Source organism: Hippoglossus stenolepis, chromosome 15 (genome assembly GCF_022539355.2).
Source record: "Hippoglossus stenolepis isolate QCI-W04-F060 chromosome 15, HSTE1.2, whole genome shotgun sequence".
NCBI lineage: Eukaryota > Metazoa > Chordata > Actinopteri > Pleuronectiformes > Pleuronectidae > Hippoglossus > Hippoglossus stenolepis.
In genome coordinates, this window is record NC_061497.1 from 18,178,899 (window position 1) to 18,196,197 (window position 17,299).

At 39.5% G+C, this 17,299-nt stretch overlaps 1 protein-coding gene across 2 annotated transcripts in view; it reads right to left on the reverse strand.

Moving 5' to 3' along the window:
- rxfp2a (relaxin family peptide receptor 2a) overlaps positions 1–17,299 on the reverse strand; it is a 42,471-nt gene that overhangs the window by 22,285 nt on the left and 2,887 nt on the right. For both annotated transcript variants that reach the window (XM_035178321.2, XM_035178320.2), the window contains exons 2-5: positions 13,763–13,909; positions 8,305–8,388; positions 7,123–7,228; positions 1,345–1,416 (exon numbers count right to left, since the gene is read on the reverse strand). In XM_035178321.2, coding sequence (XP_035034212.1) covers positions 1,345–1,416; positions 7,123–7,228; positions 8,305–8,388; positions 13,763–13,909 — 409 coding nt within the window. The remainder of the gene's footprint in view (positions 1–1,344; positions 1,417–7,122; positions 7,229–8,304; positions 8,389–13,762; positions 13,910–17,299) is intronic.

The window sequence follows — 17,299 nt, forward strand, 5'->3', positions numbered from 1 at the left end:
CACACACACACACACACACACACACACACACACACACACACACACACACACACACACACACACACACACACACACACACACACACACACACACACACACACACACACACACACGCGCTCTTGACTCGAACATAATGTCAAAGTGATTAATACCATGCTGTTAGGGTAATACCATAATTATCATCCGGTGCACAATCGTTCCATTTTTAGATGACAATGACAGGATAATACACTAATCAGCATATTCCCTCCACAACAACAGGCACCGGACAGTCGTCAGCAGGGAACAATGAGATGCCCGGATGCAAATGATGACACTTAAAAACACAACAATAACAAGCGAGCACTTACTGACCTTTAATCTGTGTTTAAAGTTTAGAAATGGGAAACTTTCCATGAACTTTGAAGACAGCAAATGTGTTTTTGAATGTGTATCAATTAGCAACTGTTATTTTATAGATTCTGCAGATAGACCTGCCAGATAAAAACGATGGGTGTCTGGTTACAGCAGTTAGAACAGTGAGAAAGCACTGTTCTCTCATTAACATCCACATTTATGCAGAAAGGGGCTCCAACATCTAATCAGATCATCAGCGGGGTGCCCTGTGCTTTACAGGCAAAATGTATATCCCCACACATAAAAATGTGACATTATTGTGCTTTTAAAAAAAATGTAATTAACAGCCAGCACTTTTGTTTCGCTCATTATTATTTTCTAAATAAAGCAGCGCAGTTTAGTTTAGTTCTATATCAGCACCACAAACCGCTAAACACTTTTAATTCATGCAGTATATTGTCTTTTCTTTATTTCAGCTATTTCTGTCATAATTGTATTTCTAGATTAGTTTTACATGTGAACTTTGGTTTGGAGTTTCACTGGCTTCAAGTAGTCCCCTCGAGGATCAGTATTTTAATTTGAACAGAATTTCATTGTGAGAAACCTAATTCAAATATTTTTTGTAAAGTCATATCCTGTGAGTTTAGTCTGAAAAAAGTGTGTTGGTGGAACACATACATTTTCATCTATATTTTGTATGTACCTGTCTCTATTTTATTAGTAGACAAATTGTTCTCGTCATTAATGTTTTTCTTATCTACTATTTGTTGTCTCTCTCACTTTCTGTATATGCCTCAAAAAGTATGAAGGAATTATGAGGAACAGGCCACAGACAAACACACACTGAAAGTAGACACACAGTAATAATCAATAAACCACGAGTATAAACAACTGCTCTCTCACAGTACAGAGTATAATGAGACAGTACATTTCAATAAAAAACGAAAATATCGTAGTTGTAAAACATTGTGAGGATGAGGAAAGAAGCACAAGCAGAATAATACTCACAGTCTTTGTAGAGCCGAGTATTCAGAGAAAACAAAATCCGACAAAACTCGGATGTCATTGCTCCTCAGCGACCTGAAACACAACCCGGAAAAACTTACTTTTTACGGAAAAACACAATACACATTTTGCATAAACAGACATCTGGAGTGCAGTTACATTCAGAAACAGATGGTTAAGAAGAGAAGACTCAAGGTCTGAGGCATTACGGGCAAAGACTAAAACAGCAGCACTCTTAGCTCCTGCTGCTGTATTTGGAAATAGCTTTTAAAAAGCTCTTGCTGCCAAATCTCTGCAGTAAAAGAACCATCAGCTGTCAGAGTCGGCGAAGTAAAAGTCCAGGAAAGTACTGGAATCTGGAGAGTTCACTAAAAGGACATGAACATAATACCAGCATTGCAAAAACATATACACACACTAGCTTCACACACACACACACACACACACACACACACACACACACACACACACACACACACACACACACACACACACACACACACACACACACACACACACACACACACACACACACACACACACACACACACACACACACACACCCCTTCTTAAAGAGAGGTAACACCACATCAAGCCAAACTAGAATTACCACCTCGTAGTTGCAAGTCTCAGCCAACTAGTGCAGTTTAGTCTACATACATTTTCTTTCCAGTACTTAGAGCCCAGTCACACATACCTGAATGTGAATCGAATATCGCAGGTCAGAATTTGAACTGCGCTTAAAAGACAAATTATGCCTCACCACAGGAAGCAAATGTTTTATTTGATTGGAAGTATACGGGATGCAAATGTTCACCACTGCTACATTCGGATATGTGTGACCCTGCCCTCATATGTGGTCGCCATGACCTTTGACCTTAGACAACTGATATCTGTTCAGTTAGATCTTGAGTCCAAGTGACGACTGACGACGTCAAAATTTGACGAAATTCCCTAAAAGAAGACTTCAGATACCAAGAGGCAAAAGGCATGATTTATGAGGTCACTCTGACCTTGACCTTTGACCTTTAACCACCAAAATCAAATCCGTTCTTCTTTTGGTCCAAGTGAACATTTGTACGTAAGTTTAAGAAATTCTCTCAAGGTGTTCCAGAGATGTTGCTTTCACAAGACCAACACGTTTTGCAAGGTCATAATGACTTTGACCTTTGACCACCAAAGTCTAATCAGTTCATCTGTGAGTCCAGCTGAACATTTGTACCAAATTTTAAATGATTCCTTGGAGGTGTTCCTGAGATTTTGCATTAAAAAAAGGCAAAATACATGTTTTGTGAGGTCACAGCGATCTTGAGCTTTGACCACTAAAATCAAATCAGTCCATCGTTGTGTCAAACTGAACATTTGTACCAAATTTGAAGACTTTCCTCTATGGAATTCTCAGAGAAAAAGAGCTGATACACGCTATTTAACCAAAACAAAGAAAAAATAACAAAAAAAAATGCATTATACAGATACCCCCACACCAACACCTATAACGGATGGACAACAAAACACATTGGTGGTAAAAATCTGTGCAGAGTGGAGATAAAGTGAGCAACAAATCCTGAGGAAATAGGCACCAAGGACAACAGAGACAGCAGTGATGTTCTTTCTGTCTAACAATGTTCCTCTCTACTCAGATATAAATGTATCGGCACCCTCCCCACAGCCAGATAATTACAAGACTGTAACTGAACAAGGACTTAACTACAGACCAGGGTCACATGAAACCCATTTTCAATGTGATCTACCCAGCACTTTCTCAAATGTCTCATTACAAAGGGATTCACAAAAGATAAAATCTAAAGCAGAATAGAAGACAGAAACAAAACCAGCAGAGTGGGACTTTTCTTCAAACAATTTAAGATGCAAGAGAACAAGATTTTCTTTTTCACAGCAAATGGAAATGAGAAAAAAAAATTTGAATGGGAGAGAAACAGACAATCAGTAATGCAGTGTGAATGATTTAAATCTCTGAAGAGCTGAGGTGGGACTTGCTTTTAGTTTGTCTTCATCTCAAAGTTTTCATTTTAACTGATTATATTAGTTCCTCTTTTCTGACAGCAGGTCAACAGGGCAACAAATTAATTATTCACAAATGGTAAACGTTATTTCCACACGGTGTCTGAGCAGGAGGTTTCCACCGAGTTCGATAAGAGACTGAAAAACCGAGCTGAATACTGAATACTTAGTTGACAAGAATAGATAATTAGGAGACATTAAGTCCCAGGCAGGGAGGTATCTCATGTGTTTCCACAAAAAAGGATATTCTAACAGACTCTGCTGAGGAAGGTCAGACTGAGAGCAAGCAAATGATGCAATGGCCGTTACCAAAATCCATTAAAAAGGTCACGTATCATTAACTACAGAATTACCACCCATCCTTGAGTCTGAATGGACATCTGTTCCAGATGTAATTAAATACCCACCAGGCGCTCCTGATATGTCATGTTCATGTGTGTGGGATCGACGTGGGGTCACAATGGCGTAAACCTTTGATAATCAAAGTCTAACAGTTCGTCCTAGAGTCAGAGTGAATGTTTGTTGAAGACATTCCCTAAGGAAATTCCTCTAATATCACATTCACAAGAAATTAACAATCTGTGTGTTTTCTATTTATTAAAGTTAGAAGGTTTAGAAAAAAGGACTGAACTTGTTGGTTACTAATGCAGATTTTTATGTTGGCTATTATTTAGAAAGCTTCTGCAATATCAAGAGCTATGACCCAGACAAGTGTAAGATAAGTGGAGCTGAAATGAAAACAAGCAGCACCTTTGATTTACTATTGGTAATTTACAATAATAAAGTCACTTCATCGTTATCGTCCATTTGACCTACTTGAAGGAACACTTAAAGTTTAAGGACTTGTTCGACATACATCTAAAAACAGGCGTGGGAAAATCGATGCAGCTCGGGCAGAGGTATCCTGACTCTTAGTCCCTGGTGAGAGCAGAAGAAACCCTCTCAGGCTTTCCTGTTAAAACCGGTCCTCTCCAAGCTCAAGCTGAGATGAGCCCTGTGTCTTGGTGGCTGTCAGACCTGACAAAGCTCCTCCAGGGAGAGCCTCAGGGTGACTTCACAGATTCTATTTCAAAATTTGTGAAGTTGTCTCTTGAAAAACTCCAGATGTGTGTGAAAACAACACAATAAAGTCCCGCAGAAACACACATCTGACCGATCACAGTCGCAGGTCACATTAATTTATAGTAGAGAGGGTTTTTATTGGCTCCAGCTCCGATCGGCAGAGATGGAAACATGACACCCGGGTGAATGTGCTAATTCAGCAAGACAGTGAGATGAGAGAGCCTGAGTCACTGGGGGAAAAAACAGGACGGCAAACTCCTCTACTGGCCATTTTGTTTCCAATAACATCTCAAACTGTGCTTTGGGCTAGTAGTGGATTAGGTGTCATATTATAATCTTGAATAAATATCTAAACCAGGTTAAACCGTCATCAGTAAGGCCATGTGATTGATTTTATAATTAAATAAGCAGCGTCTGCAGAGAATGGAGAAGAGAACTGTCCTGCAGTTACTGGACCTTGAACAATGATTGAAAACAGATATAGAAGTTGTTTTTTAAGAAGATGAATACATGAACGCATTATACGACTTAACATCAGGCTGAGTGACTGCCTGGAGAAAAACAGGAACAAATTTGAAAAATGACCTTTCCCAAGCATCACAGTTCAAGACAAATGCTCTGTTTTTAATACGAATATGCTAATGAAAACTCGATTTATATACCTCTTGGGAAAACTGAAACGATCATTCAAAGGTCGAGGATGTGTTGAGAATTACAGTGAGATCCTAACGACTTATTTTCCATTCTGGGAAAGTATAGTTTCAGAGGTTAGTCAGTAAGTCAATCTCCCCCGGCACAAAGTAAAAAACTGAAAAGTCCCCAAAGATCGTCTTTTTTGCTTGTTATTGTTAAAGGCTCTTTCAGCTTGTTGTGGTCGGCTGTGGACTACGAGACGAAGTCGGAGGAGTTGTTGGCTGCTTGGGAGCTTTGAGGGACCGATAACTCACCACAGAGGGAAAAGAACAAAACAAGAATGACCGCTTCACCACACCACACTATATGATCAGACTGGATTCAGTAAATGAGACATCAACTGATTTTAAGCCAGTTTTTTGTAAGTAATGCATCTCTAATTAGGGAAATCCTTCAACATTTAGAAGCTCAATGGGTAATCTGGGACATCTTTATTGGTTTTCGTAACAGAGGGATCAATAGTGTGAGGTGATGATTCAATTAAGCTATTTGGCCTCCAACTAAAATGACTTAACTCTTCAGAAACAGCAGCTGATAAATTACCTTCCAGCTAAACCCACTAAATAAAAGAAGTAAACGAGAAAATAAATATAACCACAGCAAACAGAAAGCATCACGTAACAAAGGAGACAGTAAAATAGATTTAGGAGTGAAACCCGAATCATGAATATTGTGGAAACTGGTGACACAAAGAGTGTTTGAGTTGATGTTTGACATTTTACTTAATACTACTGTTTGATTTCTTGCTAAGACATGAGGGAACAAAACGAAAATTACATTATAGAAATGTAATCCTGGTAAATTCGACTTTAGGAAAAATGTTCTATACTTACGTTTAAATGATATAAACTACAAAATTACATTTGGTATTTGTGAAAACGTATATGGATTACGTTTCACATTCAATCACTAGAGTTTGCCATGAAGGGAAATTAAAGTGGATTAATGTAACATAGCAAAGTTTGATTTTACGGTTGATCACCTCGGTTCCATGTAATAGTTTGTGGAAATGTACCTTAAGAGAAAATTTTATCTAATTGATGAGATATGTTTTTAGTGAATAGCATAAAAACTGGAGGAGGAGGGCTTGTCTGAATGTCTCGAAAGTGCAAAACTCCACTATTTAATGCCTGTAACATAACACGTCTGCTTTATTGAATTCAAACACGATCTCAGGTTGCAGCCGACTTTGCAGTAAGGTTGAATTATTCCTATAAAGACATTGTTGGCAAAAAGCCTAACAAAAAAACAACAGGATATTTTTTGCTGGGTGCGGGTTCTGTCTCTGAGGATTCCCCTGCTGGCGAAGTGGGCTCAGAGACAGGCGGGTTTCCATGGAGACGTGTTCTCTGACGTTTGATCCAGCAGCCGGTCGTCCCCCCAAATAAAAATCAGACTTGCTGAGTGCTGCAGCAGCCGAGACAGTGACCAGCAGCGTTTGTGACGTTCGCTGCATCTTCAGCAGATATCACAAACGAGACCAGGAAGGCAGATACTGACTCTGCTTTCAATCATTTGAAAGCAATTGCTCGTTTTTTTGTTGTATTTGTTTATATCGTCATGCCTCTTTAAATAAAGGCACAATTTCTTAAAAATAATTACACTGAGACTTGAGTGCAGTGTAACAGACAAAGGTCAAAAGCAGGACGGTGAAAAGTGCTAAGAAGAAGAGTCATTGTAATTCGATTTTCTTTGCTCTTTTCAGATCATTCCTCTGCTCAGCAAAACCCAATTGTCCTGCTGTTAATAAATCATTCACTATTAGAAAATACTTTTAAATATCGGTGAGTTCAGCTTGACTTGTGTTGGGATCATTTCAATGTGTAAAATAAAGGTTTTAAATGATCTGTTGCTCTGCCTCTTTCTATATCTTCCAGAATCTGATGAAGAATCTGCAATGTCCCTTAATGCTGATGACCTGAAGGGAATAAAGACTGTGATGACGGTCAGAGGCACAAACACACATGTTTGTACACAGAGTCATGACAGTTGGAGGACACTTACAGCCAAGTAACATTTGGAGAGAGGGCAGGGACGTCCTTCAGGTTGACCTCCACACACTCCACATCTGTCTTTATGCAGTCACAACTCTCTGGGTACTCCTGCAGAACTACACACACACACACACACACACACACACACACACACACACACACAGAGATTATTACACAGACATTAGGAACATGAAGTTGTTATTTTTTTCTCAGAAAATAACTAACATTTAATTAATTAACATCGTGTTCACCAGATCAGCTTTGGGGCTAACGGACCAATTTAAGTTCATCATGAGCAGTCCTCATTAAACACTAATTGTTTTTCGGTATCATTATAAAAAGATACGTGTTACTATTCTGAATTATTTTCTTAAAGTCACGGCAGAACTCTGACTCACAGCCTCTGAGTCACAGCAACTGTGTCCTAAAACCTTATGTAACAAATCACAGTGAGGTCTGTGCAGTGTAGTATGCTGCTTTTTAATGAGGGGAAAGGAAAGCACTGGTGTCTGACTAGTATATCTGACTTGTGCTTTAATACTTTTTAAAGTTTCCTACTACTTTTAATACATTTTATGACTCAGATCTGTAGGCTCATGCTTCTTTTATTTCTGTAAAGCACATTGAATAACCTCTGTATATTAACATGCACTATATCAATACATTTGCCTTGCCTATAGTGTAACGTAGTGTAGCATAGCACTGTACAACACAGTGTAGCATAAAGTACTGCACAGTATATTATAGTACAGTAAAGTATAGCTTAGTATCATTTAGTACAGTAAAGAGCAGTACATTATAGTATAGTATGGTATAGTACAGTGCAGTATAGTAACACACAGTATAGTATAGTATAGTAGCATGCCGTATAGTGCAGAATATAATAAAGTATAGTGTAGCATAGTATAATATTGTACAGCTCAGTATAGAATAGTGTAGTATAGTATAGAACAGTACATTGTAGTGTAGTATAGTACAGTATGGTGCAGTATAGTATAGTACAGTACACTGTAGTATAGTAAAGCATAGTATAGGAAAGTATAGTATATTGTAGGAAAGTACGGTAAAGTAACAAGATATGGTAGTTTAGATAGTATAGTGGTAAAAATGGATAAATGAACATACACACAGGATAAATTGTAAATGATAAATTTAAATACACACATTGAGACACACTGATATAAACACTTACAACACTCATTGAGGAAGTACTGGTCCACAGGACTGGCATTCTGTAGTGTTGGACCAAACAAGTCAGCCCATCCGATGTTGTCTCCTGCAAAGACAAACAAGGAGCAACAGTGAGGTGTGCACCACAGATAAAACCCCGAGAGGGACGGAGCTGGATGGTGTTGACTCCAGATGGAGTACAATGTAAGTACAGTAGAGGAACAGATAAAGCTGATAAATGATCAGCAGCAGCACAGGGACTCTCCTTTGTTAAATGCCTGCAGCACTGAACGACGTATCTCTGCCCCTTGAATCATGTTCTCTCTTCTTGTTTTAGACAGGGAAGAGATTGAATTCAGCTACAGTTAAGAAGTCTTGACAGGCACCAACAGTTTAAACCCTGCAGGGACTTGGTTCTATTGTAACTATTACTGAACGTAATCGAATCTGGCTGTTGTTACATCAGTGGGCTCCGGGCTACTGGAACGTCAACTGCGAAACTTCACCAACACACATATTTTACACTTTAAAAGTTTTCTCTAAACAACTGCCACACAATTACACCACAGTTAGGTCATAACTTACTTGACTGACAGCTGTTATTATAATTATTATTAATAGTGGCAATGTGTCAATGCAATCCAATCATCACTTTAAGTATTAACATATTCTACCTTTGTAAATAAATAATGATTATTATCCTCCTCCGTGTTAGTAGGGACATACCAAATTAATTTGACTCAAATATAGATTCAGTCCATTCAGGTAGTTCTTATCACACTGATGGTTCATATTATTATTCGTCTGCACCCTCTGATCAGCTCAAGATGTTTAATGAAAGACAGACTTTGCATATCTGCCATAAGACAGAGCCAGCTGTCAAACATGCCAACACATTCTGTGAGCTGTCCCACCTCCTGTCAGCTGCAACTCAGCGCCTCCCTGACGCTGCAGCGGAGTTAAGGAATGGCCGGTGATGTGGAGCACACGTGACACGAGGGATATATTTTATTTGTTTATATGTAGACTTACGGCTCATATTTTATGTTATCTCCAGAAAATAACTTCTCTAAAGAAATCACACATGTCAACTGTGAGAATGGACCTAAAGCAAATTGTTTTGTGACTGAACATTAGGCCCAGCTATGGGTATGAGACGATGCAGTTGTGTGTATTTGAAGCCCTCTAACAAGTCACATAACATACTCTTAAATTACATCCTCCTTTGAATCCTACCCTCACGCAAGCTAAGAGTGGACACTTTACAGCTTTACTTTACAGCCTTTACTTTACTTTGTAGCTCTACAGCCTTATATCTACATCACATTGTATCTGGCAGTTTCTTCTAGATGCCAGAATCTGCTCAGCTTCACACATCTGTCCTTCCCTTTTCATTTATTTTCACTTGCTCCAATTACCCATATCCCGTGTTTTGGCATCGCTCACGGCTTCTCGCTGTAAGATTTTCTTACCATTGTCATCCTCGCTCAGGTTTCTGGAGAACTGAGCAGCGGGGTGAGATCATGGATAAGCTGCTTTCTAAGTTCTACAAACTTTTCTTTCCCCTCAGCCTGAACAAATGGAAATAATGGACTTCAATACAAATGTGAAAAGCTGCCAACATCATTGTTATTGTGAGTGTTGTTATGAGTAATACAACGCTCAACTGGAGCACACATGCATCTTATCCGTTTGATTTCTGTCTGCCTCTGTTGTCGCATGCGCGCACACGCACACACACACACACACACACACACACAGAGAGATAATACCTGTTCCTTTTGTTTCTGCTGTGGGACTCAACTACCTATATTCATCTCACTGACAGGCTTCAAGGTTTCCTCTCATGCATAAAGATCATAACAGCACCTGGAAGACTGAACTTGACAAACTACACAGAAAAAGCTCCAGACATTGGCTGCACCTGCACCTGCACATATAGATTAAACATCAGAGCTCCTGCATCTCATAAAAGTTCGCTTGGCAGAAAAGTGGTATTCAGAAGATGTGGCATCGAGCAGCTCTGCAGTTCCACAGACGGCAGCAGAGGATTCACTTTATCACAGGCAATAACGTAACATTCCCTGAGGTGCATGCACATTAATGTCCGATCAATATGTTGCAACAGATTTTTCTTTATCTGTGTTTATAATGGATGATAAATAACAATAAATTTTAACTATGGAAATTAAAAGGTGCTGGAGACATTTGACTACCAGCATGTTGGGACTCAGGTGACGGCTGCAGAACAGGAGGGAGCCGGCATCATGGTCAGATTCTCATTTCTACGTGTGATGCATTACTAGAATGATAAACCAAGCCGTCCTAGCTTCCCTCAGTGTGTGACGCAGATACGTTTGACTGCAGTCGTGTCGGACACAGGCTCCAATGGCTATTTTAATTAAATTTGTGAAACTTGACATTTTGAAACTTGATCACCGCCGAGGCCTAACTGTTCCCTTAACTTCAATCAAGCTGCACCAAATTTCACACATGCACAGAAACATGTTCCCTTAATAAGCCCTAATTGTTTTTTTATCAAGATCCATAAATTATTCCCTCGGAAAACAGTGAGAATGTTGAAAAAAACGCTTGCAATGCAATGTTGAAGATCCGCACCAAAATTCAATGGGTTCTTCTCTGGCCCTTCTCTCCTTCTACCAAGTGTCGTGGAAATCCGTTCAGTTGTTTTTTGTGTTATCTTGCTTACAAACAAACAAACAAACGGACGGGGTGAGAACAAAGCCTCCTTGTCAGAGGTGAAAAGAGTCAATAAGAAATCTCCTCGCAAGTAAATAAAAAACTGCTCTATTTTTCAATCCCCCTTCTGATTGTAAACATAAAACTACGTGTTTGCAGTTTGCAGTCGTGTTAAAAACATTCCAGCTGTAAATTTTAAGATGTCGACTTTCACCTTCAGAACAATGAAGAAACGAGATCTGAAAAACAGGAGCCTGGTGCTCGTGACAGTGAGGATGGGAGAGAGGAGAAGTAATACGGCACAGAATGAGTTTCTGGTTACTGGCACGAAGGCCCAAACACAATCACCCTGAGATCCATTTGTGCTTCTTCTTGATCCCCCCCCCCTCCAAAAAAACTGGATAACCCTGCAGAATTTTTTTTGGGGGGGAAAAGATATTATAGATGAATGTTTATCATGTTAAAGAGATGTTTCAAAAGTAGATTGAATAATAGAAAAGATTAAATATTCAATCAGCTTAGTCTGCTGTCAGTGTTTATCTATGTTAATGCCCACTCATTCAGTTAGCAGAGAAATTGGTTGATAGAGAATATAGAAAGTGGGGAGGAGGTTTTTTCCAGTTGCTCACAATCCTGAGCTCCTTTCAGACGCAAACTGAACTCTGGACCTTCTGATGAAATTATCTGGAGGGGCTGTATGTCAGAGCCAACGTGTCCCTGTCAGACATTCAGCAGAGCTTTTCCTGCCAGCCCCCTAGTAAAAAGTGTGGAAATTGATCTCCTGAGCCAAGATGAGAATACTTGCATGAAAAAAATCCCAAACATGTCAGGATGAAAGCGGTACCATAGACGAGGAAGACACAGCAGAAGATGTTAACTTGAGAACATTTGGTGAGAAGTGTCGACTTGCTGTAAACAAAAACATGTGACGGCAGAATTAAAACGCCATGTCCTGCCTCCCGCGTGCTCTACAGGCTCCACCCCTCGGAACACTCCAGACATTTTCCTGATGTTGTGAAAGCTTCTGACCCAAACAACCACAATCTCTTCTTCATACATGAAAGACAAACTCCAGAGAATGTCTGGAAACAATTCTCCGGATATTATATAATTCTGAGAAGTCACAAGAGAGCCAGGGGAGTCACAACAGAGGCCTCCACGTCCCTTCTGTCTTGGGGCCCTCAAAGCTCCTGTGGAGAGAACAGCTCCAGGGGCTGCTCTGGTGTTTTCACTAAAATAACTGTTTGTGCATGTGTCACATTAAATATTGCTTAACTTTTGGAACACTGTCGTATAAAAAATAACTTTCAGTGCTCTGGCATAAATTATTTAATTACATGTTTCATCACACAATATAAAAAAAAAAAATTTCATTATGAAGAAGTTTTATGAGGGGTTATAGTTGCTTTTGTTACTTTAAGTTGAACTTAAGTGGAGTTTCTTAGAAATACTGAGGCCAGTGAAAATTCCGTTCCTCCTGAATCTACCAGGACACACACACACACACACACACACACACACACACACACACACACACACACAAATACTGCAACTGTACCTCCCACACCACCTTCCTCCACTGTACCCAAGTCAAACATGGTTGTGGTAAATGGTGTTCATCTTGAACAAACGTATCTTGCCTGCTACGCCCACTGGTTGTTTTTGCACGGGTTCCCTGTTTTATCTTAGTATGCTGCTCTGCTAATCCAGGGAACGACAAGCATAACTGAATTCCCATTTGTGCAATAAATGGGTAAATCATGACAAAGTGTTCCTGATTTCTAATTCTAAGTTCAAATTTATCCAGTCAGTTTGGTTTTAATTACTAATTTGATGCTTTAAAAAACGAGCGTATGTATCTTTAGGAACTCGCTACCGAGGATCCATCCCCATGCCAGCGTCGGTATCTCCAGGATATTTTGGCCTCATTTCTGGATGATGGGAGGAAGTGGAGACAGTTTGTGTTTGCCAGTGAAGGCCTCATTAATTAGCTGATGAAATTTTGTTCAACAAGTTTCAGCATCTTTGAAAGACGTTTTTTCCCTTGAGGTTGTAAATAAGCCAGAGTTTACGGCTCAGTCTTTGACAAGGTTTTCAAAATTATATCTCAAACTTTATGGCCGACATTTGCTATTACACCTACATGCCAAATCACTTGCAAAGTTATTGCTTTTATGTTTTTTGAGCGACTGCCCATGTTTTTCATAGGGGTCGTGATTTTTCACAGTCACCTCTTGTTAGTCCAGTTTATTAGAAACTCGTAAAAAACTAAGTTTTACTGTTATGATGTTGATTTAAGACTTGACGTCATGTTGGTTTGGAACTGTGTGTGACTGTTTGCAACTGGCTTGAGGTGGTTTCTCTCCTTTGGTGGATGTGTCAGAGGTGTTGCCCAATCAGACGTGGATATATAAAGCCTTAAAAGGAAAATAAAATGATCTTGTCTACCTGCAGTGAGAGACTGTATAAACCTTCTGTTTGATTGATCTTTCCTGCGTAAGCCGCCTCATCTGATGTCTGCAATTACTCCTCAACCTGACATTTATATACTCTAAATTGAATATAATAAATTGAATTTGCTGAATTGAATTTTTCACACAATCCTCTGACCACCTCATTTTTCTTTTCTCTTTTCTGCTGATCATATGGGAGGGTGTCATACTTTTGCACAGAGGACACAATGTGGTTGAGGCAGTGGGTGAGAGAACAGTGATATTCTTTATATTTTATCCTCTGGTTGACAGTGTTAAATGAAGATAATGATCATTACATCCACTTACCACAGCGTCGCTCGTCCGCTCCGTTGGGACAGTCTTTGTGTCCGTTACACTGCAACACCTGAGGGAGACACTCACTCAGGTTGCCACATGGAAACTGGCCAAGGGGGCATCTGTCCTCCCCCTCCACCCTGCTGCTGGCCACCAGAGCTGAGGAAAGGAGGAAGGAGAAAGAGTGAGATTACCCCTGTAATTTGTTCTTTGATTTCCCCTGTTAGATATCAGAGAACCATGTGTGACTCCATAACAAGCTCATCTAGCACAATAAACCTGGCAGGATATTTGTTTATTAGCAATTACTGTATTTTAATCAGCATATGAATTTACATTGATACGTTTTTTGTTTTGATTACACATTGTGATCATTGATTAATTATCCGCATGAAGGGACAACTATTTCATGTTTGATATTTCACGTTTGAAAAGCATGGAACTCAATCAAAAGATGCAAAATGGCCACAACGAGAGGCAAAGGGACCAAAAAGAGACAAAATTACCAAACAATGGCACAAAACAACAACTAAATTATCATAAAAAGAGGAAAAGAGACACAAAATGATCAGAAAGTGACATAAAAAGACCCCAAAAAAGATGTAAGAGAACAGAAAAGTCACACACAACCACAAAAAGAGGTTCAGAAGGGACATAAAAAGGGGCATAAACTGGCAGTTCTTTCAGTCTGGGTACGGTAGAAACGATGGGGGCCCTTTTTTAATGTTTTTGTCGAGGGGCCCATTTCCTCATCATCAAACGATGATTTGGTTCTATGCAAAACTTTAAAAGTGGTGTGGCTGAGCAGAGACTATATAAAGGTTTCCCATGAGCCTTTTAAGATTCATCATTTATCAACGCTTCATAAAACACGAGTCAGCCACAAAACTCGGGCCTGACAACTTATTTCCTCAGTTAGTTCACAGCAGCCTGTCGCGGTTTCTGGCCTGTAAAACAAGCCCGGAGACAAATCCCTCTTAATCGCCCGCCGGCTAACACAGAGGCGCCGCTCATATCTGCAAGGGACACATGCAGCGGTACTCCGATCCCTCGCTATGGCCACTTAGCAAACACAGACCTAAGAGCTGTTTGTTGTACCTCTTGTTTTTTTTTGAAGATTACTGTCGGAAACAGGAAAAAAAAAACGTTTTAACTGAAAAAGCAAAAGAGCAAAGACGATGGTGTGAACAAGTATGTTCATGTGAGAGAGTTCCACTGTATCAAATTACTATCAAACTGCTTATTAACACAAACCATTTTTAAATGTTGTTGGATACAAGATGATTGGTTCATATCTTTGATTTGTAGAAATATATTTTTATATTATGACCTGAATGTTTCTCAAGGTTTTGATTATATCATGTTACGATTCTTACATCAATACTTTAGAGAATGTGACTCTCCCAAAAGAACTTGGAGTTTGTGTCTCTATATTTGGACGAAACAAACAACAGGATACCAGGAAATTCCACGAACCAGAAAATGTCAGAAGAAACGATTCAAAATTCATAAGAACAAACCACACCAGCTCCCGCCTTCATTCTCATGTGAAGTCAAAATGTAATATATCCAGGAGAAGCAACAGAAATATACATATATACAAAGCTCCATAAACACAGAAAATGTTTCTATATAACAGCGACTCCAGTTTCCAAAACAAAAAATAGCTTCAATTTTATAACAGGGAAAGAGTTCAGACTTATTTAAACTATGACAGTGACAGACTGATTCCAGCACAGTCATGCATCAGTGGCTGGACAGTGGCACATGTTCCTTTTGGATCTGCACTCAAGCAAAACGGGATTTTACGACACTGTAAAAATGACTTGGCTTGAAATGTTTTTTAAATAAAGTGAAGAGAGAATATTTAACGGCTTTGTAAACTGAGCTCAACCCTCAATACAATATTATTCATGTTTTTTGTTGATGTAAATAAATGAATAACTAATATCCACACGCTGAGTCACCTCTCATCTATCCTCAGGGGAAACCTAACGTCCTGAAGTTAATTGTTGTGGTTGAATAAAGTTTGAAAATTCTTTCATTATTTGGCACAACTGTAGATTCTTTTTTTTTTTTTTAAATGAGCAGTATGTACAATTGGAGTTTTGCAAACGTTAACATTTTTGCAGTGTGTGAGGTGATGCTCACTTTGACTATCAAGTCCTGGAATGTGTGAACAAACACTCGAGACCATCAGCACTGCGCCCTCATGGAAAAAGGTTTCATTTTGATCGCAGTGTGATGAGAGAGAGAGATAGATGATGATAAACGTGTTGGAACATGTGGTGTGGAGCGTATGGACGGTGTGAGCCACCGAGCTGAGCAGACAAATGAATAGCTCAGCACTTACAGGGCCATAATGTGGATAAATAGACGAGTAGCTCACAGGAGGGCTCACACGCTGAAAGAAAATAAGTCTGAGACAAATGATGCTTCGGTGAACATGTTTCACGGATATCACTCTGTTAAAACTTCAGCTGCTATTTTTCTTCTAGTGTAGGTGGAACGTCTCGTGTATTTACCTCCTTTCAGGTGCAGGCTGGGACGTGAGGTTCCAACAGTGACAGAATGACAAGCTCCCCTCTCTGCAGCCTGCTGAACCTAAACCTTACGGGTGTGTGAGCGACTTACGAGCCACTTCCACAGCTTCCGTTTCCCTTCGGTTTATTACAAACCAACTATTAAAACTGGGCAAAAAAAAAAAGAAGACGAATTCTGACAAGTATTGAAACCGTGGTGCAGAGCTGCTGCGTGCACGGAGACAATAATAGAAAAGCCTGTTTGAATCAGTGGAGCGGTCAGTAAAGTGTCCTCCCAGACGTAAAGAGCAGATTCAGTCAGACTGTCCCCTGCCTCCGAGGGTGACACACACCTTCACACACCTTGACACACAGTGACTGGAGCCGAGAGGAGATGCAGACTGACATCACCCCAGCCTCTGTTACCCCCAACCTCATGGGACAAAAGATGCTTAATTTTGACTAAATGTACCAGGTCGAAGCTTTGGGATTCTCTTATTCTTCTCTTTTAGAGCTGTTTAGCCTGGATTTATCTATTGTGTCCCAGTCCATTTTCACTGTCAGTCACTCTTTGGTCATTGGACTTGTATGAAGGCTTTGATTGATTGATTAACTGATTGATTTAGGTGTTGCTTCATATCTAAATCTTGAAAAACAATTTAAAACAATTAATTCTAGTAGTTTTGTGAAATTATTTTGTGAAATCTGTCTTTATATATATCAATCGATCAATATAATATATATATATATATATATATATATATATATATATATATAACCAGGCTTAGCAGCTATAAAACAGAAGAACAGGAGGATCTTTCTGGTTCATAGGTTAAATAAAACATTTGTGACGGAGGTGTCAGGTGCAAATAACCTGAACTGTCTCATAAACTCAATTTCACCAACAGTTAACCAGTGTAAAGACTTTAAAATAAATGTGATGGAACTTCTCCTTCTGTTCTTAGTCAGCTCTCCCGCAGCAGAACTTTGTAAATCATTGCTATAAGATCCATTGTTTTACCCCAAA